Below are 22,008 nucleotides of genomic sequence, written 5' to 3'. Positions count from 1 at the left end.
TAGTGAAGTATTGCTACATTTACTTATGTAAAACTTTACTTATTCCACTACTGGCTAAGTGTGATGTCTGTTGTTTTAAAATGTTTAAATGCCAAATGTAATTTTTTAAAACACTAACCCAAACCCATAACAGTATGTGAGGCATTCCTTTGGGCAGTGTGCTGTCTATTTTTCTTTCTTTTAAAAAAAAAAATTTGGGATAACAAAAAAGTGTTTCATTGAAGAATAAAATGTATTCTCCATTTTTAGTCTGCAAAATAACAGACACTGAGCTGATGATTATTCCTACAGTAGCGTGAGCATGCTTTTTTATCACAAGAGGGAATTCTAACTTCCCATTACCATGCAGCTGTCCTAAAGGGAAAGATTAAACTGTGGCTGATTGGAACAGATCACATTGGGACATTTAAAGGACATTTGCTGTTATGGAAAGAGGCCAGTGTTTGGATGCTGAATTAATGGCCAGTGACTGTTTAAAGAATGTAATATTATCCAACCAGGTTTAATGTTTGTTAATGTATCTTCCCTCTTAAGTTTTATTGCTGCTGAGCACAGCTTATGCTTATATGGAATTCTGAAGTTGTGAAATGACATTGTTGGCTCAGTGCACTTCAAATCTGTCTTTAGAGAACATCATTTTGATGTTGAAATCCGACTGAATGATAGCAGTGTAGCAGTTTTGAGAGGGCAGCTCAAATACTCTCTGTTATCTACAGCTCTGTCAAACAAATGGACAGGATTATATAACTAAAAAAAGGGGCCTGGTTGTTGCTCTTGCTCTCTAAAAACTACTACACCATTCCGCAAACATACTAAAGTAGTGAATCTCAAAGCCACGCAGAAGGAGTGTGCAGCCAGCCATCTAATCAAGGAATCACAAGGACCAGCACAGAGTACAACTGCCACCTCTGTGTCTTCAATCATCAACTTCATCCAGCAGGGTCTTTCATGTGCCACCGTGACTTTGCAGAATTTAATGCTGATGGATCAGTGTGCAGGAGGATGTGTGAGCCTCATGCTCTGCACAAGACCAGATACTGCACAGTCTTACATGATGAGGTATATCCCCTCATCAGTGGCATGTGTTCAGCATTGAACGTATCAGAACAATTTAATTTGAGAGTTTTGATTGAGATGATAAGGAAACCCTACTGAGGCAAACAAATCATAATAAAGCTGTGCTCCGCTTTCCCTTCTACTGAGGCCAGTGTCTCTCATCACACTACAAGCTTTATCACCTTACGCTCACTCATTCATGCTGTCAGGTAATCTGTGTGTGTGTGTACCAACTTCCTTCGACAATGAATTATGCTCATATGGAGTGAACAGTTTAAGTCTCACTTTGCTCGATATTTTATGGGGAGAGGGCGCATACTCACTGACACTTTCATGAGCATGATTAATGTTTTAATCAGTAACGAGAAAATACTGTTTCAAGGAGAAGTCCATTTCACAAGATTTAAACACTGTTGCTAAACAGCTCTGGGTGATGTATATCATGCTTATTTGGCTCCATTTTCTTGTTTGGTGATGTCATTTTTTTAGTCCTCACAACTGGGTAAATGGAGATGGTGGTGGTGTCATATCGGAATATTAATAATGCATCAACTTTTCAAAGGAAAGGTTTGATATTTTGGGAAATACGCTTATTTGCTTTTGTGCAGAGTCAGATGAGAAAATTGATACCACTCTTATGTCAGGGGTAAGTAAAGCCAGGAGGTGCTTAGCTTAGCTTAGCATAAAGAATGGAATCAGGGGGAAACAGCTAGTCTGGCTCTGTCTAAAGGTCAAAAATCTGCTTACCAACACCTGGAGCCTATGGGCTTGTGTGCTGGACTATTTCTTGGCGAACAGTGGCCGGGTGTTTGGTGCACAAATTGTTACTTTAACATTTCTGTTTGTCTACAGATTAAACAGGGTGTTAAGTAAGTAGTGCTTTAGAGGTGCCAGTAGGCAGAATTTTGAACTGTGGAGAGAGCCAGGCTAGCTGTTTCCAGTCTTAATGCTAAGCTAAGCTAATCACCTCCCTGCTGTAGCTTCATTCTTAACAGACATACATAAGACTGGTATTGATCTTCTCATCTAACTCAAGACAAAGGAAAACGCTTATTCTCCAAATCTCAAACAATTCCTTTAAAAACAGAAAATGTTCAGCTTTTTTGTAGAATCAAAGAGCAATGACAAAGGCAGAAATCCAGAGAGAGCATTTCTCCATCAACAGTAGCCTTAGACCAGGATGCAACACCTTGACACCAGTTTAAAGGCTTCTACAATGTAGAAAGTCACTACAGAAATGATATTAACAGCACAGGTATAACAAGCTAGAATGTTCCTTTAGCTCTCCTAATGAAGGAGGTGTCCCCTTTTAGGTTTTGGCAAAACTCGCAGTATGCCACAGGACTTGTTTCGTACAGGAATAGGTAAAGTATGAGAAAAACTGCGGTTTGGAGGGCCTTGTTCACCCATAACCCAATGGCCTTGTCTGTCTCCCTCCCCGGCTGTAAACTAATATCTCCTCTATTTAAATACTGAATGCTGAGGATTATCCAAGACATGGATATAGTGTAAAACTATGACTAATTTAGCTTATTTGTTTGTGTTTAAGTCTAAAGCCTGCTGACAGAGTTTGTTAGGAATCTGAGGTGGTAGAAAGACGGTTTGTTCTAGTCCAGCAGCAGAAACAGAGCTGCTGTTGAGATGTCGAGCTCATGTGGATGCTTAAGCCTTTTCCCACAAACAGCAGCAAAGGCTGAGAAAAGAGCTCCCATAGATCCTATCAGCTGTGGCTCTTTATCTGTCTTTTGCAGCACTCACTTGTCTCTTCTCCTCACACTCCCTCCCTCCCTCCCTCCCTCCCTCCCTTCTTCCCTTCCTCTAAAAGCTCTTTTAAGGTTGTTTTTTACTGCTTTTGCACTCCCAGAAATCACAGCTAGTGTAACACAGTTTGGTAGACAGAACCAGGTGATCATAGATTGTTTTCCGTCTTCAGAGTTTGGAGCTATAAAGACCCCTCTTGTAGTGCAGAATGACCTTGTTAGTGAACTGGGGCGTTCGGTTTCAAAGATTTAGGTTCTCCCAAAAATATACTACCATGGAGCAGCATGGAGGCTGTCAGTGGAGCCCATTTTAGGAGTCCAGAATCTAAATATTTCATGAATGAAGCATCCATGCTCTGTGTGTAACACTGGCCTGTTCCTACGCCTCCCCTTCAAACCAACTGAACTCACCCTTCCCGACCTCTTTAACTTTGGGATGGATCTCAAAACTCAGTCCTCTATCCCAGGATTCATTGCATCTTTTCACTTCACCTCCCATTTAAACACACCATGATTTGAAAAGAGTGCCCTATTAAGGGGAGACAACAATCAAGATACATTTAAAATTATAACTCAATGAGGATGCAAGGAATCGTAAGAGGAAGCATTTTGAGATTCATCAAAAGTGAGATTCATCACTTTTTCTGAATGATTCTACTTAATGTTTGGCTCTGTGCAGACGAATTTAGTCCGTACATGGGCAGGAGGACGTCCAGCTCTCTGTCTCTGACCAATGGATCAGCATCTCCCAGAGAAGAGCCCTCTGGATCTCAGTCTGTACCCCAGAGGAAAAGGCTTCTGAAGGCTCCCAGCCTCGCAGAGCTGGACAGCTCGGACTCTGATGTCAGTATGAGTTTGTCTGTTTGTGGGGTTTTTGTAAAACTGCATCTGGCATGTGCAGAGCAAATAATGATTGAAGTGCTTGAATATTCCATATATATATATATATATATATATATATATATATATTTATATATGTTCAGGATGAGATTGTTGGACGCAGATCAGCAAGCAACTCCAGTGTGGCTACGTCTTTGATGGATGATACATCCCCAGAGTCTGCGCTCGGGAAGAAAAGTGAGTCAGGAATTATTTTTTCCACTCCCCTGTCACAGCTCAGTCACCTCCTTAACTAGACAGACAGTGATCGATGAGTTTTAATTTCACGGCCTTGTCAGCCCTGTTTTTCTTTGTTGTATTCTTTGTGATGAGAAGTATTTGAGCCCTGAGTTCACCAATCAATTGATTCTCTCCATTTAGCACATAAACCAAGTCAAATTTTCTTCTCTCTTCCATCTCTCTTTCTGGTTTTCTCTGCTTGTCCTCTGACTATGAACACCAGCTCCCCCACTGTTCCTCCCAATCTCCTCTACACCCCAGCCAGAGAGGCGTCAGACCTCCCAGAGAAGACACTCCATTGAGAAGGAAACCCCAACCAATGTCCGACAGTTTCAGCCACCCTCCAAACAGAGTTCTAAGTCTCTGGTAAGTCAGACAACTTTCCGCACACATCCTCAGTTGAAGAATACTCTGGTTTATGTCTCACACGTTTTTGGACAAAAAGAGACAGGGTTAAAGGTATTGTTTTTTATGATTTTAAGAGGGGAAACTGTGCATAAGAGCAGTTTCATTTTGTGGACTTTCTGAGGGCAGTGTGATCTGGGAAGGTTTTAAACCAGCAACAGCCACTCAGATCCTGTGCAGTAACTTAATAAGAGAGAAAAAACAGAGGGAGAAGTGAAGAGATAAGCCGAGCATCAGGATCTGCAAAGAAAAGAAACACTCACTGTCATGTCTCTTATCATTTTATGTGTGCAGCTTGCCTGTTTCTTGATTTCCTCCCTCTACTTTTTCCATCAACAAATCCACCCAGTATGCTCACTTTATCTCCTGGTCAAACTGCAGGGATCCTTCTCTTCCTCTCCCCCACACAACACACCTTAACCTTGTCTCGTTCAGGTCGGGATGATAGCCTCATTTCGTTCCTGGATCCCCCACCTGCACCCTTCTCCCTCCATTCTCCACCCTTTGCGGAGCTACCACCCTATCGAGGCGTTTGTGTTGGGGTTGATGAAGGCAGTTTTTGCTCTGTGCAGGAGCATTTACATCAGTGGAAGAGAGTCAGCCAAGGTTTGCCAGTCTCCCCCAGTCCGTCCTGGCATAGTACCTGTAGCCACCCGTCCTCTCCTAATGCTTCCCGCTTCATTAGAGATAATTCATCTAGAACAGGCTGCTCTAGGTGATGGTGAAAGTGTGTTTAACACTTCACTGCTTTGCATAACAGTTTAACACTCAAACACAAATAGGTAGCTACAGCTAATTCATTTAAATCTGCTCTAGCATAGAAAAAATAACTAAATTGTTGGTTTGCCGGTGGTTGGATGCATTTATAATACAATATCTGATGTTGACCTCCGTATTTAGGTTTATCTTTGGCACTATACACACCAGATAAAACATTTTTTTAGGATTGGATGTTGTTCAATGTTCATTCTTGACACAAGGTCCATAGTTTTTTTTCCAGAGTTTTCACCTGCATCTCAGAATTTGCTCAGTTGTTATCATGTGACCTAAGTGTGGAACTTTGGTCATGTGATAACAAATGGTCGTATACTGTATCGATGCTGCATACACCACTCCAGTCATCTTCCTACTTTAGGCTGTACCACACCCTAATGACAGGAGGGTAGATGTTAAAGTCCCCCTCCACTCAAAAATGTGTTTTGCTTTCTGTTACTTGACTGATGTTTGATCGTCACTGTGCAGACTGATGTATGTGCTCAACTTAAATCTGAGTTTACCAACAAGATCTACCCCCCTGACGTGTACCTACAAGCATGATTTGTGACATCAGAACTAGTATGCAACTTACACAAGTGTGATGTGAAACTTGAAATGAACAATATCTGCATATTCTATAATAATCTCGATTTTTCAGTGGGGGAGAAGAAGGAGATATTGTTTTAAGAATTTCTAACAAGGTAATGAAACAACAGCTAACAAGGTTTCTAACTTTTTTTGTGGAAAAATCATAGCAGACACAAATTACTATTCAAAGAACACTTATACGTCATAAAATATATCTGGAGGGGATCTTTAAGTATCTCAGCAACTTAGATAGCAATAGAAAACACACCAATTCACACAAAAATGTGCTGATGCTTTCTAGATGTCAGTGGTGATTTTTTTTTATATAACTCTCTGTGGTAGTGTCGGACAGCTGGTGTGGGACACATTACACTGTATTAGTATATATATATGTGTACAATCAGTGGCACTCCCCTTTAAAAAGAAGTCCCAGTAATCTTTTTATTATTATAAACCAACTGATGTTCTCTGAAAGTAGGTTTTTGACCCGCCAACATTCAATCAATACCCAGTCATGCCAACACACAAACCAAAGCACAATGCTTCCACCAGCAATAATCATCAATTGAAACAGTTAATACGCAATTATGGCTCAAATATTTTGTCTTCTTCTTTAATGATAGTTAGTGTTTAGACAGTTTCAGAATATTTATCCAGAAAAAACTATATCAAAGGGAAACAATACATATTCTCTACGATAGTAAAACATTGTACATTGGTGTAAATGGTTACAGAAAATATTGAGATGGTAAAAAAAAAGAAGAAAAATCCAGTCACGCTGAAATGGTACTTTAAGAGAAAATCAATTCCCTGCTGGAACCATGTTTTCCCATCACTCAGGTTGTTTACACATCACGAGCCCTCTCTGAATCTGCCGTTTTCTTCACAGAATAATGAGAACATTTTAATGACCCAAATGGAGCCTGATCCCACACAGGCTTCTCTGAAAGGTGCAGAGGGGCAGCTGTGTGTGTGCTGAATGATAAACACTGTGTTGAACCGGCTGTTGCCAAGGTCACTCACTGTTGTGTGTCTGTACTTGTGTGTTTATATGTGTGTGTGTGTGTGTATTTGCAGGAGGAGTTCTGTTTCCCTGTAGAGTGCTTGTCTCTGACGGTGGAGGAGGTGATGCACATCCGACAGGTGCTGGTTAAGGCAGAGCTGGAGAAGTTCCAGCAGTACAAAGATATCTACAATGCTATGAAGAAGGGAAAGGTAACATCCTCCTTTATGAAACATGTTGCTTGTATCACACTGTTTACAGTATAAAACTCTGAAAGATTTATTTTGTTCAATACATTTGATTTGGTTAAAATATGTTTAATGTTTGCATTCATTTATTTTTGTTTGAGTCGAATGTCTTCCTATTTTCTCTTGCAGCTTTGCTTCTGTTGTCGAACCAAAAGGTTTTCCCTTTTCACCTGGTCCTACATCTGCCAGTTTTGCAAAAAGTAAAACAACTTCTGCATCTTAGATTCAATATTAATTATTCAGATCATCTAAGAAAAAAAATTGCTTTCATTCACCACTTCTTTTCTCTTTTCAGGCCTGTGTGTTCACAGTGCTGCAAAAAGGTAAGTCATATAGAATTAATTAGATCAGTTAAAACATTATTACAGTCTTATTGTATTCCTGATGCTGTCAAAGATACCTCCCCTTTTTTGCATCATTAATCTGTATTAAGAAGCAACTTGAAATCTAAAAACCTAACATCTCTCTGAATTTAGAAGTGAAGTTACAACATCTGAGGTTTCAAAAAAGGCTACTTATTTACATTCATTCCTTCTCTTTCTAACAGATGCGGCTGCCTTCCAAACCCTATTCCAGCTTGCCCATTTACTCCATCGGTTCAACAAACACTCTTCCGAGGGACAGGATAAATGCCATGTCTGCTGTAGGACAGGGACTCTCTGTGGCTGGAGAGCCGAGGCCGTCAGCAGCGGGAGGAGCTGCAGCGTCCCCTTCTTTGAAAGAAGCAACAACAGGAGCATCCAAAGGAGCTGGAAAAGCTTCCGGAGCAGCAGCAGCTAAATCAGAGAAATCCTCCAGCAGCCCACGGCGCCAAAGCATTCACAAGACCATGTCCAAGTAAGATCACCAGGCAGCACTGTTCAGTCTCTTATGTCCTGATGTGGATAAAGATAATGCAGTTAATCTCTGCTGTAGGAAATTTGTTTGATATATGTATGGTAGCCTGTGAAATCAAAACACTTATAAGAGTAAAAGCATAAGTATTTATAGAAATGTGCTCTAAATGCTGCAAATACTCAAGAATATTCAAAGTGTAAAAAGCACATACATGTGCTCCTAATCATGAAATGAAAATATGAAGACAAATACAAACGGTGAAGGCGTTCAGTCATGGTAGTTGCTGCTTGGGGACAACCTGTCCTCCTCACCTGGATGACACATACAGTTTGCATCTTTGGACTTTCAGAAAACTGTTACTGACATCTAGTGGATGAAAGTACTATTTCAAGATCAGGAAGTAATGACGTGCTTGTTGCACACAACGTTTTGCCATTGAAGTATCCGATAGATACAGTATGTTCATCTCGTTCTGATATGAACACGGAGGTCAATTTGGAGATGTTTGAGTGGAAAATATGAAATGTTTTATGGGGGACATAGGAAACAGATAAATGTTTAAACATGTAACACCAAAAAAATAGAAAAACTAATCAGTTGGAAGATAAATAGAGCCAGTAAAAGACACAAAGACTATAAGTCTACTGCCACAAAAGTAGTGAGTCTGTCATTCTCATTGCACACCAAAAATTAAAGTTGTTGGATGGATATTTAGGGAGCCACATTTGTTATTCTTTCACTCTGTCGGGCTCAGGTGTACATAGTCATAGCTACACTTTGTCAACACCAACTGTAATCTGTCAGCCGCAGCAGTACTAAGGTATAGATTTTGCAAACATCAGCATATTACACATGCTTACAGTTGGCATGTCAACATCCTAATATTCTTACAAGCCATGTTAAATGATTATTTTATTTCAATGTCACTTTGATTATGCTGCCACCCTCTTGTACAGCATTTCTCTACAACCGCATGTTTCTTCTCCTGCTGCACAGTTCTGTGTTTGGGTTTGCATTTCCTTCATTGTTTGTGATTGCACCTTTTGTGTATGTTTTGACAGTTGCAGCATTTGGAGTGATTTAGTGGCACATATATATTTCACACTCCAGTGGTATCTAGCTATGCAGATAGTTTTGGTTTCAGTTGCTCAGGTTCTGAGATATCTGTCTCTGAGATGTATTCCTCCAAATCAATACAATGGATGTATTTTCAAAAGGCACAATTGTTTCTGTTCTGTTTAGGTTTTCGAAGCATGGCTCTTTAAAGTCTCATGAAGAACTAGAGCTTCCCTCTGAGCTGACGGAGGACTGGGCCACCATGGAGGTGTGTGTGGACTGCAAGAAGTTCATCTCTGACATTATCGCCTCCAGCAAGCACAGTCTGTCTCTGGCCACCAAGCGGGCTCGCTTAAAACGCAAGACCCAGTCCTTCTACATGTCCTCCCCTAAAGGAAGGGAGGAGTACCGGCCCTCTGAACGAACAATCAAGGAGATCTAAACTGCTTCTCTCTATCTGTCTCTCTGACTGCTTCCAGCTCCAATGGCAGAATTATATAAAGACTCAACTCTGGATATGATCTTACTGTACATGTACTGTATACTTAAGTCAGATAAAGCTGTCAGCATGGCTGATATGAACCTCTGTGGTGGACAGTGTGGTTTTTGTTGCTGTGTCCTGATCATCATGTACAGCTCCTCCAGACAACAGCATAATGTAGATCTACCAATCATTTTTTTTATCATATCATAGATGATCATTCAATCTCTGCTCACAGACTTTTGAAAAAGACAAGAACTGAGCTGATGACTAATGACAATGCCTCAAAATGGAATGACTTCCCTCCCCTCTTATGGCACAACAGCGTGGTCCACCCCAACTCACATTAAAATCAATAAGCACAAGACAGAAGACTGATGTGTGTTTGACTCCCTCAGGCACTGACACTGCAGGAGACACAAGGCCTGCAGAGAAATCATGTTGTGAAGTGTGACAATAAGATGTGGAATATTAAGCTGTATGGGTTTTTAATTTTTTATTTAGTTTTTTATACACTTGTCTGTACAGTAAATGATTGTTCAATGAAAAGTCATCCCCAGTTTGAGGCTTTCCCCCCATGTTCCTCTTTACCAAGCACACCTGAAGGCATGCTTCTGTTTTTGTGGGGGGAATCAGGGGTAAAGTTTCCCAACATATAAGTTTTATCACCACAGATTACACCACATTGAGAAAATCATCTGTTTTTATGCAGGTTTAGTGCCAAATAATGTCTCATCTCTTTGTTACCCCCCCTTTACCCCCCAAAAGTCTTTTCCCCTGATGTATGTTTGCAGCAGTCTTGCAACAAAATGATGTAACAAACTGGACTGACCCCTGCTTATTATTACCCCTGAAAATGTGCTTTCAAATCTTATGAATTTCTCTATATAGATTAAATATTCATGTCGAAATAAGCCACACTAAAATTTAAAGTTCATACATTCTTAAGAAGTCAGCTAATCTGCTTCATCAGGACTGTGTGGATGTGGTTTGATCAGATTTTATTGACAGTGGTCTGTTAACAGTTATGATTGGTGCATGAAAATACATGACATCACATGTTTCCAGCTGTTTCCAGCCCTGCCCAATTCAAACCAGTGACAAGAGCACCAGAAAAAATACAGAAATCTCTCATGTGAAATAACAAAAACTGTAACTTTGACAGAGAAGTTGCGTTCACATGGAACTGATTGAGAAAATAGGTTTTCAGGGCTTTTAAAGCACAATTTCAAACCATATATTCATACTATATGTTCATTTACAACCATTATTTACTTGCATCACTCAGATGTGCACAGAAGCAGGGACGGAAACATAATGGCCTGCAACGCTATGTGTAGGATATTTCAGACTTGCCTTTTAATTTTTGCATTTTTAAATGTAATTTTGAGTTGACAAGTACATAGTAAACTCTTTGCTTGGATTTGAAGATATTACTTCAAAAGGAGCAATTAGCATCATGTCAAATAAATATTCTATAGTATATTTACTTCGGTTTTTACTACATTAAGTTCCTGACTTGTGTTTGCATCGTGTGAATAATGATAAGAATAAAATGTCTAATTTTCATGTTTTTGTACAGATGTACAGTTAAAGAAACCCAGGTCACTGTACAGTCAACAACAAAAAGAAACATACTGTCCTGCTCTGCTGTTTGACACGTACAATAAGTCATAATATAATGCCTTTATGATTTTCCTTTGTCATCCAGAGTCTCATAGGTAGGAAGAAATACCTGACATGTGGCCTGGATATGTGTTTTATTGTACATCACATTCCTCATCTTCCTCCCAAGATGTTTCTGCCTTAAAAATGCCTTTCATGGTCACATTCATATGTTGAACAGTCATCTACTGTTACTGTACATACTTTCTTTCTAAGGGTTTGTTCGTAGATCAGATCTGTGTTGCCTCGATGATATATCGACAGAGACTGCTGTAGATCTGTGTCTCTGAGAGAAAATACTATCCTAGTACAGTGTGTTCAGGTAATAGTGAAGGGGAGGAGTGGGACGTCCACAGAAGAAACCTCACAGTGTGACAGCATCATGCATGTACTACGGTGTAGCTTTATACCTTCAGTCAGTATTACCTTCAAGCTGTAACTCCTTGCAGAGAGTGCGACAAATGATGACTACATCAATAAACACTGATGCAATACCTGACCAAAGTCTCTGTATCGTCTTTGTCTTTTATTTCAAACTGTATTTTCAAAAAGATTTTTTCCCTCTTGCAACAGCTTCCAATGTGTCTCCAGGTAGGTCAGAATATGAAGACCTGAGACCCAGGATAGATCCTCTAAATACTGTCATTGGCTGGAAAAGTGGCCTTAAATCATCTGCTGAAGGTGGAACGTTTCTCTGATCTCATTGAAAATCTTGTTTTTAGGGGTGGGTCTACAAGCAGGATTTGTGACAACACAACTAGTTTGAAAGCCAATCCGGGTCCAGTATGCAACTTACACAAGTGTGTTGTGGAAACTTGAAGCCTCCAGTGCACAAACACTGAGAATGGACTTTTCAGTGAAGCAGGAGACATCTTGTATCCAGCAGTTAAACTTCTGAAATGAAAAATATTTGCATATTAATAGATTCTGGAACTTTTAATGAGAGAGAAGGAGTAGAGGCCATCTTAAGGATTTAAAAGTGGCAATTATCATTTTTTGTGGAAAAACCATATCAGACACATATCATTGTCCCAAGCAGAGTTTTATTTTATTTTATATGGCTGACTGGAGGGAATCTTTAACTTTAACGCACACACACTCACACACATATAAGGCTCACCTTCCATCATTTTTATTACTCATTTGTATGCACATAATTACATATATGTACAAATGAGAAATAAAAATGATGGAAGAGGTACCTAAACCAGATTGGTCTTATATATACTGTATGTGTCAAAAATAAATAAGAGAATAAAGTGAGTAAATGCAGCTGTGGAGGGTTGGACGAGGCTCTCTAAAAGAAAGACATCTATCAAATGAAATCAGTGCATGAATTTTGAATACAGGCAGCACGGTAATGAAAGTAACCACAAGAATATATGGGCTGAACATCTAGAAACTGTTCATCCATCCATTCTCTAAACCAGTTAGTGTTCAGGGTCATGGGGCCGAAAACTTAAGCCTATCCCAGCATGAACACAGCGAGACAGTTGTCAGACTTACTTAGACATACAGTTCAGTTGTTCTGATTCCCCAAACCTGCATATTGTCTCAGAACAGAAAGGCTTAAGATGGCCACTCAAGGTCACTCTTACTGTCAGGCATCAATGCAAATCTCCACTGTACCACCTGCTCTACTGTATACATTGATATAAGTGAGGTGGACAAAATATTAGAAACAGTATAGGCTACAGTAAGCATAATTCATCTGCAATACAAACAGCCTCCAAAATGATCATAATAATGACTCTGCACGTCTTTATATCAGTTAAACAAAAACTGACTATTGTAACATTCGGCAAGGTTTGTTGTGTTTCAGGACTGTTTTTTTTTGGGGGGGGGGGGTATACATCATTCTGTGGTCCTTTTTCAGAGTTTTAATTTTTGTATATATTGAAACTTTTTTATACCCCCAGTACTGCTGTCTGTCATGTCATGTTATTTCTGTTTCAATAAAGTTGCAAAAAAGAACAAAAAAAACAACAAGCCCAAAGGCTGCGTTACCATAGTAACATGTAAACTGTCAAGCTTTCAGGCTAACAGTTGCTGTGTTTTACAAGGATAAACTATTGATTCGAACAGGTGTTTTGTGATTGCTATGGAGAGAAGTGAAGTGAGTGACTGTTTTTATCTCTTACAGTTGATATTGTTTCTTCCTGTGACTTGAAATGGAAAGTTAATACCGTGCTACAGTTACAGTAATGTTCTTAACTGTTCACTACACCAGACGCCATTGTAAATATCTCCTAGTTTGATGATACTTTGGTTAATGATGAAACCACGTGCCTTATGAAATACAGCAGTTCTATTTATAATTTAAAATTCAGCATTTTAATTAGCTATTAAAACATCACGGTGCTATGTCAAAACTTGGGAAATGTAAATGCACGTCCCAAGTTCCCAAGTTGGGATGGTACCCTGCCTGCACCTACATAAAAATCACAGTGAGAAACTCACTGGTCTTTCCGTAAAATCTGAATAATTCTTTCTCACTACTGCGTCCGACAGATGTCTTTGTCCCGGATTCAGAGTCTCAGACTGGCAGCTGTACTGGAGGATTGTTCAGACCAGTTGGACATACTGGGGCATGCTCTGACAGTGCAGATGAGCAGGGAGCGCAGCAGTGCAGCAGCACAGGTGACTTTACTGTGAGGAACATCTGTCAGACAGCTGCTGGCAGACAGCTGCTGTCTGCTGCTTTGATCTGATGATGGTGTGAATGTTTTTATCACAGATTATTTTCCATTTCATTAACTCAGTGTAAAAAAAATGTATTGACTAAAATACTGTATTAAATGTGTATGTGTGTGTGTTTAGGAAGAAGCCAGAGTGACCAAGCTGAAACGAGACTGGTGAGTACAGACAGCTACGGTGTTGACTAAATTGGCTTTGTTGATAGGATTTTTAAATTATAAATTTGAGTATGATTTAGTCTCCAGTCAGAGTATGATTCTGCCTTTGCCCCCCCCCTCTCTGCAGTCAATATATATCACAGCAGGTGTCCAAGTTATATTTAGAGCTGGAGGAAAAGCAGAGTTTCAGCTGTCTGCTGCAAGTGGTGGAGGAAGCGGAGCAGAAGAAGATGGCTGAGAACATGAGAAGGTTCCTTACTACATTATATGGAAACAATAACACTAATCTTAATCATAATAAGAGTACATAACTGGAAAAGTAAATTTACTGGAAACAATGTGGTGTGATTTCTGAGAACAGAGGGGTGTTACAGGGGTGTAGAAGAAAGAAAGCAAGGAAGTCTGTGTTGTATCATTAATGTGAATGTCTCGCTGTCAGAGAGACAAAGAGAGAGCTGGAGCGTAGAAAACAATATGTACAGAGGCAAGAAGAGGAGCTCCAACAGAAAATTGAGAAACTGAAGGTGAGACACTGAAAGCAAATCCAAGAACTAAAAACTGTCCACATTAGTGGTTGTTAGGGGTGAGTGAGAATCTTTTAATTGGGGTGAACTGACCCTTTAATTGAGTACAAAATCAAACGCACAATACTTTCCCCTCTCCTCATGACATGCAGCAGCTCACCGAAGACCTGACGCAAAAGCTGAAAGAGCAGCCATCAAAGACAAAAAGCAAGAATAAGCTTGTGGAGAAGGACTTTGAGCTGCAGCTCCAGAAGACAGAAAAAGAGACGAGCCAAGCTGAGAAGCTGCTAGAAGACCAGCTGGAGGTGGGTCCAACAGTCCAGTGTGGGTTACACTTTCAAAGTAACAAATCTCCATTTAGGTTAGAGATAGTTAGAGTTCAATGTAGTCCAAAGGATGTCCTCTGCTCTCTTTCTCAGCTGCTGAAAAAACAGTTTAAGGAGGAGGTGAGAATTCATGAGGAGTCGCACAAATTTCTGCAGAATCGACATGAGGTTGGTACAGCAATTAATAACATCTGACCATTGTTGTTATGTAATTGTTGCTCTTGGGGCTGCTTGTCTGGTATTGGCTTAGCTGCAGTTTAAGGTTTAGGTGTAACAAAATGACGTGGCTGTGGTTTAAGTGCACTTGTGGTTCAGTTAAAACCCAGATGTTGTATTGTGTAGAAATCACCTAAATGCCACTACAGGTCTACAGACATAATTTAACTAAGACTAGACTTGAGTGTAATAGGATTGTTTCATGGAGGACATTTTGACATATCACAGTAGGAAAAGCACAGGTGTAAATAGTAAAATGAATGATGGCTGAAATCCATTTAGCTGCTTCAGTTTCAAGGTCCTGGTATTGTTCATGCTGGCTCACTGTCACACTGTCATGGCTTACTGGGACACTTGAATGGAGCAAAGCCAGTCATCGTTAATGCTATTAATAACAGCTGTGCTTCTCCCACACAGCTCAATTATTAATATCTAAAAGTTCAAATCTTTAACCATGAAAGCAACACTATCACCAGTTGTGACTGATGTAATTGTATCATTTAAAAGGTGTCACTTCTGCATCATTTCATGTTGACACCAATATCACCACATCTGACCATATCTGACAGAATGAGGAGGCCGTTTCATAGCAAGTAGACACAAGTCCAGTATCTGCTAGGAGGACATGCAATAAATTTGTCATTAGGCAGGTGAGACACATCAATTGTGTGGTCACCTGAGATTGTAAGTCACTTATTGTAAGCAGTATTGTGGGACCAATTCCAGTTGAAATTTCAATGTAAGCTAATATATTTCACAGATTCTGCAGATTTGATTCTACAGTAGAGTGTAGAGATATTATTGTTGGGGAAAAACCATCTGTGATATGTTTTACATTTGTATAAAAGGATGGATTGATAAAAAATTGCTTTTGTGTTAATCAAAAGTGTAACTAGAGTATATCTATATTAAAAACACACTGTATATTGTTCCACTGAAAGCAGAAAGCTTAAACCAGTTTTCCTAAATACCATTTTCAGTGAGTTATGAATGTACAGCATCATTAATGCAATGTTCCTCTGAATCCCCAGTACATCCAGTTTAGTTGTGGCTCAGCTGTATCTGTGCTCATTTTTGGCACGCAGCAACTTACAGTTCAGCTGGATTCTTATTAAGCTACTATTATTATGTTAGCACTGCAGCAGCAACTAATCTTCTTGTTGTTGTTGTTGTTGATCAGGAGTTGCAGCAGCAGCTGCAGCAGTGGCAGCAGCGCACCAAGCAGATGCTGCAGGAGAAGGAGCAGCAGCTCAACAATGTGCGCTGCAAAAGAACGGTGATTTTGGACAAACTGATGGAGATGAGGAGGAAGGTGAACAGCTCACCATGTTGAACAAGACACAGTGAACAGGTGCTGAACAGGATGCACAGTCACTATTAGATGAACATTAATGAGATGCTGATGTGTGTTCAGTACAGGGAGATGGAGCAGATGGTGGTGGAGGACAGGGAGGAGCAGGAGAAACTGCGCCAACAGCAAGCAGAGGCCAGAGCTGCTACCAAGGTAATAACATCCAATTAGGACACAGATCCATGAGCCTTACTAACATGTTTCGTGCTCTGTCTGATCCACTGTTGTGTTGGGTTATTTATCACCTGTGACCTTTGACCCTGCAGATGCAGGCCTGGTGGAGAGGCTGCATGGTGCGCAGAGGCCTCGGCAGTTTTAAAAAAGCAGAGGAGGGCAAGAAAGGCAAGAAGAAGAAGGAAGGAAAGAAGAAGAAGAAATGACTTCTCTCCACGACTGCTTTGTGACATTCAAAAAATGTATTTAATTTAACAACAATAATTTAAAAAATAACTAAAAATGTAAAAGCATGTTTTTTGTCATTTCAAACATACAGTTTACACCAAAACTAAAGCAATCCCGTACAATGTTTAAGAAGAACAAGAAAAGTGGTACACTATGTGAAGGTAACATGGAGCATATCAGCATCATATCATATATAAACATATCAGCAAAAGTAGCACCTTGACTCAAAAGATTTTTTCATATTTTATGTACAGTATAACCTGAACAAAAAGGTCAAAAAGTCATTTCATCACAGTAAACAAATTAAAATATACAAACGCAAGAAATCAAAATGACTTCCAACAATGAACACTACTACGTAGTCTACTGTAAATGACCATAGGCCATACGTTTTTATAGAAGTCAACACCTTCACATGATAATGATTTCAGCCACAGCCACAGTATTTTAATACTGTTTGTTGATGCATTTACACAATACAAAAATCCATCCAGTATATCAGAACACTGGACCATTGATTACTGACAGATCATGTTTTTAAATACCCTTCTTCTTGGAATTAAACGTGTAAAAGTGTGGGAGGGCTAAATATACAATTTAAGGATGTCATCAGACAAGGATGACTATTAACATGAAGGGGAAAAAAATCAAGTTTGCTATGAATTCTTGAGGAATTGTGATTGATTAATTATTTGTGTTTGGTTTCATATCCTGTTGAAAGGATGACACTTTTGTTTCTCTTCTGTATGTACTTTTTTATTGTTTGTTTGTTTATTTTATTGTTAATTGGTGGACCCCAGGAAGAATAGCCAATGCTTATGCTGCTGCTAATGGGGATCCGGATAAATAAATAAATAAATAAATAAATATATGAATAAATAAATAAATAAATAATGAAAGAAAGAAAGAAATATGATCATAGAGGGATGACTCATCCATGTAGGAAATTGATATAGTAAAAATTCCAGTTGCTTCCACCTTAATGTCCTCATATCTGACAGAGAAGCAGAAGGCCCGGCATTGCAAAACAGGAAAGCCTTTGACTGAAGAGGATCTTTTTAGGGTATGGTTTGGAGAGCTGACGTTTGTTTCTGCGTACTGAAAATCTTGCGACACTTAGTCAGCCGTAATTAGCTGTAGTTATGTTTTTAAATCAGTACGTGCAAACACACACAGTTGGGTAGTGGCTGAAACCCATCTAAAGGCTGAGTCAAAGCAGAACTGACACTGAGACCAATCCAAAGGGTGACCAATTCACAATGTCTCCTAATACTGAGTTTCAGTTACTTTGGTTATCCTACCGAATGACAAAGTGTTGCTAGAATGTGTAGTGTCAGCTTTGTGTGCGGCTACAGCCTCACATGTGTGTGTCCTCGGATTCCATCAAGCGGGTCTTGTCCACCTGCATATAGTTATTGTCTCCGATGATGACGCAGCTGAGATTAGAGCTGTGGATGTTGATGCTCTGAGGCTCTGCTGATGGAGGAGGAGGAGGAGGAGGAGGAACAGCAGAGGTCTGTGCTGCTCCCTGCTGTCCACAGCTGCAGCTGCACCTCATGTGATCTGTAACAAATGAACAAAGTGGATGTTTTTTACTAGTCCTGAGCAGCAAAAATAGTTTGAGTGCTGTGACATGTTTAGACACATGTGTGACGGCTGCACTGCAGTAATAGTAATACTACAAAACATAATACTGCATAGCATAGTACTTTAAGTGGCAGCTAAAGTGCTTCACATCCCTAGAAAAATGCTGTAAAATAGGTTTGACTGTTACCCACCATGCATTTGGAGCTCAGATTCCTGCATTAGAGGCTGATTTTCTGCCACTGCAGATGGGTAGGTGTCGTTCCCGATGACGCAGTCAATCAAGGTGGAGTTGCTGATGTTAACAATCAAAATTGTAGACGGCGGCGGGTTCCGGAGACTCACTGTTCATGAGAGAGAAAGGGGAAAAAGGGAAGAGAATATGAGAAAGGGAAGTTATTGTTCCAGAGTGATGTAACAGCACCATGTGTCAGAATAATTTTTTTTATAGTTCCTGAACATACGTAGTAAACTTAGTCTCCGTGAGGTTGAGTATGTAAGTGTGAGGTTACCCCTCCCCGCAAAAGAGATTTCCAGCCTCAATGGGTTTTACCTAATCTATCTATCTATCTATCTATCTATCTATCTATCAATCTATCTATCTATCTATCTATCTATCTATCTATCTATCTATCTATCTATCTATCTATCTATCTATCTATCTATCTATCTATCTAGATAGAGCCCAATCATACACACACACACACACACACACACACACACACACACACACACACATACACACACACATATATATATATATATATATATATATGTATATATATATATCATATATCTATCTATCTATCTATCTCTATCTATCTATCTATCTATCTATCTATCTATCTATCTATCTATCTATCTATCTATCTATAGATAGATAGATAGATAGATAGATAGATATATGAGGACATAAATGATAAAAAAAATAGAAAAAGTGGAAGTTATCTTGTGACTTCTGTGTCCAAATTACCTGGTATAGTTTTATCCTGTGCAGGGTGGTGATTTTCTGTTTTAAAGACAGCAAGAGAGGTATTATTACATTTACACTAATGGCAGACTTTTGGCATGTGTGGTGGGTTATCTGGCAATATGAAAATATATGTGCAAATAAAGTGTCAGTCATGTCTTTGAGAAACAAAGCTACAGTCTGAATCTGAACACTGAACAATTAAATAACAGAAACATGAAATAACAAGGAAGATATTCAGCATAACTGTTGTAAAACACAACAAATATACATGCAGATTTTCATGGTTTTTCTTAAATTATTGTTTTAATTGTGTATTTCTGTGTGGAGACAATCTGGGTCATTGATTTTACCTGGGCACCATGTGATGTTTTCACACAACAGATTGTCCAATGGGCAGCAGAAAAGTTGGCAGGCTCTCCTGCAGCTTTTCTGCGCCATCTTCTGCACCATCTGCATGACTTTGTACATGCTGGAGGCTCTGCAGCTCATCACCTGGAGGAAAGAAGCAAAAGAAGATCAGCTTTAGCTTCAGTATGTGTGTGTCAGGGAGCCATTATCTGGGTGGTGTTATTGGGCTTGAGTTTTTCTGTACAATAGTGATTCCCAGCAATGGTGACATTCAAAATAGAGGAGGCATTCACAAACCACAACACCACAAATGTAGCTCACACCCCCGGCCCACCTTCCACTCAGGGCTGTTTTTCTAGGTCACATGCAGTTTCTCTTGCCTATAGCTAGTTTTAGACAGGAAACAGTTTTAGTGAACAACACCCAACAATATAGAGAAATGAGGGATTGTTTGTGTCAAAGATTTTATCACAAAACCAAATTAGATTTAAGTATTTTTTTTTTATCCACGGACCTTAGAGAACTGAACCACAGTCTATGTGTCCTGTATACAGTGGTGGAAAGTAACTAAGTACATTTACTCAAATACTGTACATAAGCACAATTTTGAGGTACTTGAGCATTTCCATTTGATGCTACTTTATATTTCTACTTCACTACATTTCAGAGGGAAATATTGTACTTTCTACTCCTCTACATTTATTTGACAGCTTTAGTTACTTTTCGGATGAAGATTTGACACAATGGATAATATAACAAGCTTTTAAAATACAACACCTTGTTAAAGATGAGACCTGTGGTTTCCAACCTTTTTGGCTTTTGACGTCTTACAAAAAGCAGTGTGTAGTCGAGGTCACATTTCAGATGTCTATGAGTTGTTAACAGCTCCACCAAATAGTGATTTTTCCCTCTAAACTTCTCACATGATCACTGATGCTTCACTATTAATAATCTAATGATGTCAAATATAATAATATATCACGGAGGGACCAAACCACTACTTTTGGTTTTATACTATAACTACACCAAGTTGATAATACTTATGTACTTTTAATTCATGCAGTTCTTTTACTGGCAATGAACTTTATTGACATATCGAAGAGAGACATGCACAGACATATTCCACTCATAGATGCAGGCTAATTATAGAAAAATAAAATAAAATAAAACAATTCTCACCTGATTAAACGATGTTCTTTCTTTCATTTTTGTCAAATTGCTGTTTATAAAAGGACTCGGAGCTAGAGGGTCAGAGGTGTTCATCATTCGTGTGGCAGTGGTCGTTATACTAAAGTTGAAGACAAAAAGCCGGCTGATATACAGAAATTTTCAGAAAACCCCCCGGTCGACTCGGCGCATGCGCAATGTAACTTGGGCTTTCCGTCCGAAGCTTCTAGTAAGCTTTCTCTTTAAAGTAATTACAGATTATTGTATGATATTTCACATGTTTGGACCTACACATGAAACATTAAATAAACAACAGGTAGTTCAAGAAACTGATATATTTTTTCCCTCTCTGACTCTGAATATTTTTGTCAATGACTGGCACAACAGTAGGATATTTTCCTGTGAAATATGAAGTTAGTTTATTTATTGATTTCAAACAGATTTTTGGACTATCTGTTTTTCCACCAATTCCGCCTTCGTAAATCCTATTTCCACGTCTAGGCGCGTTAAAAATATAGCACATTAAGTTGGTTGCACATGAGTTGAACTGATGTTCACTCATAGGAGGCATCAGAATGAAGAGGAGGAAATGATGCAACAGGCATGAAGGCAGATATCAACACGGGTAAATTACACTACACGTGTACAATTTTGCTGTCCTCAAAGCCTAGTTGAACATAAAAATTTAGTCTTTTGAAGACTTCTTTTGAAGTCCGGCCCAGTGAAAAGGTCACAAGATAAATATAAGGGGTCGTCATGTGAGATGATGTAATTCATCCTCATGCCAGTTTATTTGAATTTGAATTTGATTAATAGGGTAGGAAAGGAGAAAAAAGTTTTGCTACACCTTTTTGATGAGGGATATGCTCGAATTTTTGTTTTTTTGTGAAATATTGGAGAGTTTGGGCTTTGAACAGTTATTTAAATGAAACCATCTGAGAAATGTGTCTTAAGTGGAACTGCTAACAACTCACAGACATCTGAAATGTGATGAGGGGCTCTAAGCAGACACTGCTTTTAAAGAGTAACAAGCCAAAAAATCCGGGGGAAATTGGTTTAATCTTCAACAATACATTGTATTTTATACATTTATCTTCTGTTTTTTAAAATTTGAAATCTATAATCTGGAAAATAACTATTTGTCAGATAAATGTAGTAAGGTAAAAAGCACAATATTTCAATCTGAAATGTAGAGGAGTAGAATTGGAAAATAACATTTTATACTTGAGTTAAGTACAAGTGCCTCAAATTTGTACCAAGTGCCTCAAATTTGTACTAGTATTTGAGT

The 22,008-nt window shown here is 39.1% G+C and overlaps 3 protein-coding genes across 5 annotated transcripts in view; 2 read left to right on the top strand and 1 right to left on the bottom strand.

Moving 5' to 3' along the window:
- Positions 1–11,478, top strand: part of spire1b (spire-type actin nucleation factor 1b) — a 40,635-nt gene extending 29,157 nt beyond the window's left edge. For both annotated transcript variants that reach the window (XM_067602382.1, XM_067602381.1), the window contains 8 exons: positions 3,496–3,659; positions 3,800–3,893; positions 4,159–4,301; positions 6,762–6,899; positions 7,065–7,135; positions 7,231–7,258; positions 7,483–7,772; positions 9,015–11,478. In XM_067602382.1, coding sequence (XP_067458483.1) covers positions 3,496–3,659; positions 3,800–3,893; positions 4,159–4,301; positions 6,762–6,899; positions 7,065–7,135; positions 7,231–7,258; positions 7,483–7,772; positions 9,015–9,270 — 1,184 coding nt within the window. In that variant the 3' untranslated portion in view covers positions 9,271–11,478. The remainder of the gene's footprint in view (positions 1–3,495; positions 3,660–3,799; positions 3,894–4,158; positions 4,302–6,761; positions 6,900–7,064; positions 7,136–7,230; positions 7,259–7,482; positions 7,773–9,014) is intronic.
- A 1,499-nt stretch (positions 11,479–12,977) lies between these two features.
- Positions 12,978–16,710, top strand: iqcg (IQ motif containing G). 2 transcript variants are annotated; one of them, XM_067602378.1, is made up of 10 exons: positions 12,978–13,090; positions 13,486–13,614; positions 13,795–13,829; positions 13,957–14,079; positions 14,269–14,353; positions 14,506–14,658; positions 14,773–14,847; positions 16,076–16,207; positions 16,310–16,399; positions 16,513–16,710. In XM_067602378.1, exons 1-10 carry the CDS (start codon positions 13,076–13,078, stop codon positions 16,624–16,626), a joined length of 951 nt encoding a protein of 316 aa, XP_067458479.1. In that variant the 5' UTR covers positions 12,978–13,075; the 3' UTR covers positions 16,627–16,710. The 2 variants fall into 2 exon arrangements, with proteins under 2 accessions (XP_067458479.1, XP_067458480.1); XM_067602379.1 differs by lacking the exon at positions 12,978–13,090 and having other exon boundaries at positions 13,582–13,690.
- Positions 16,711–17,014: 304 nt separating this feature from the next.
- On the bottom strand, positions 17,015–20,886 carry si:dkey-29h14.10 (uncharacterized). The gene is made up of 5 exons (XM_067602380.1): positions 20,733–20,886; positions 19,556–19,697; positions 19,206–19,241; positions 18,427–18,576; positions 17,015–18,211 (listed from the first exon to the last, which is right to left on the bottom strand). Exons 1-5 carry the CDS (start codon positions 20,817–20,819, stop codon positions 18,006–18,008), a joined length of 621 nt encoding a protein of 206 aa, XP_067458481.1. The 5' UTR covers positions 20,820–20,886; the 3' UTR covers positions 17,015–18,005.
- Between the last annotated feature and the right edge of the window lie 1,122 nt (positions 20,887–22,008).

This window comes from Thunnus thynnus, chromosome 10, assembly GCF_963924715.1.
Source record: "Thunnus thynnus chromosome 10, fThuThy2.1, whole genome shotgun sequence".
Taxonomy (NCBI): Eukaryota; Metazoa; Chordata; class Actinopteri; order Scombriformes; family Scombridae; genus Thunnus; species Thunnus thynnus.
This window is presented reverse-complemented; position numbering and strand designations above follow the sequence as displayed.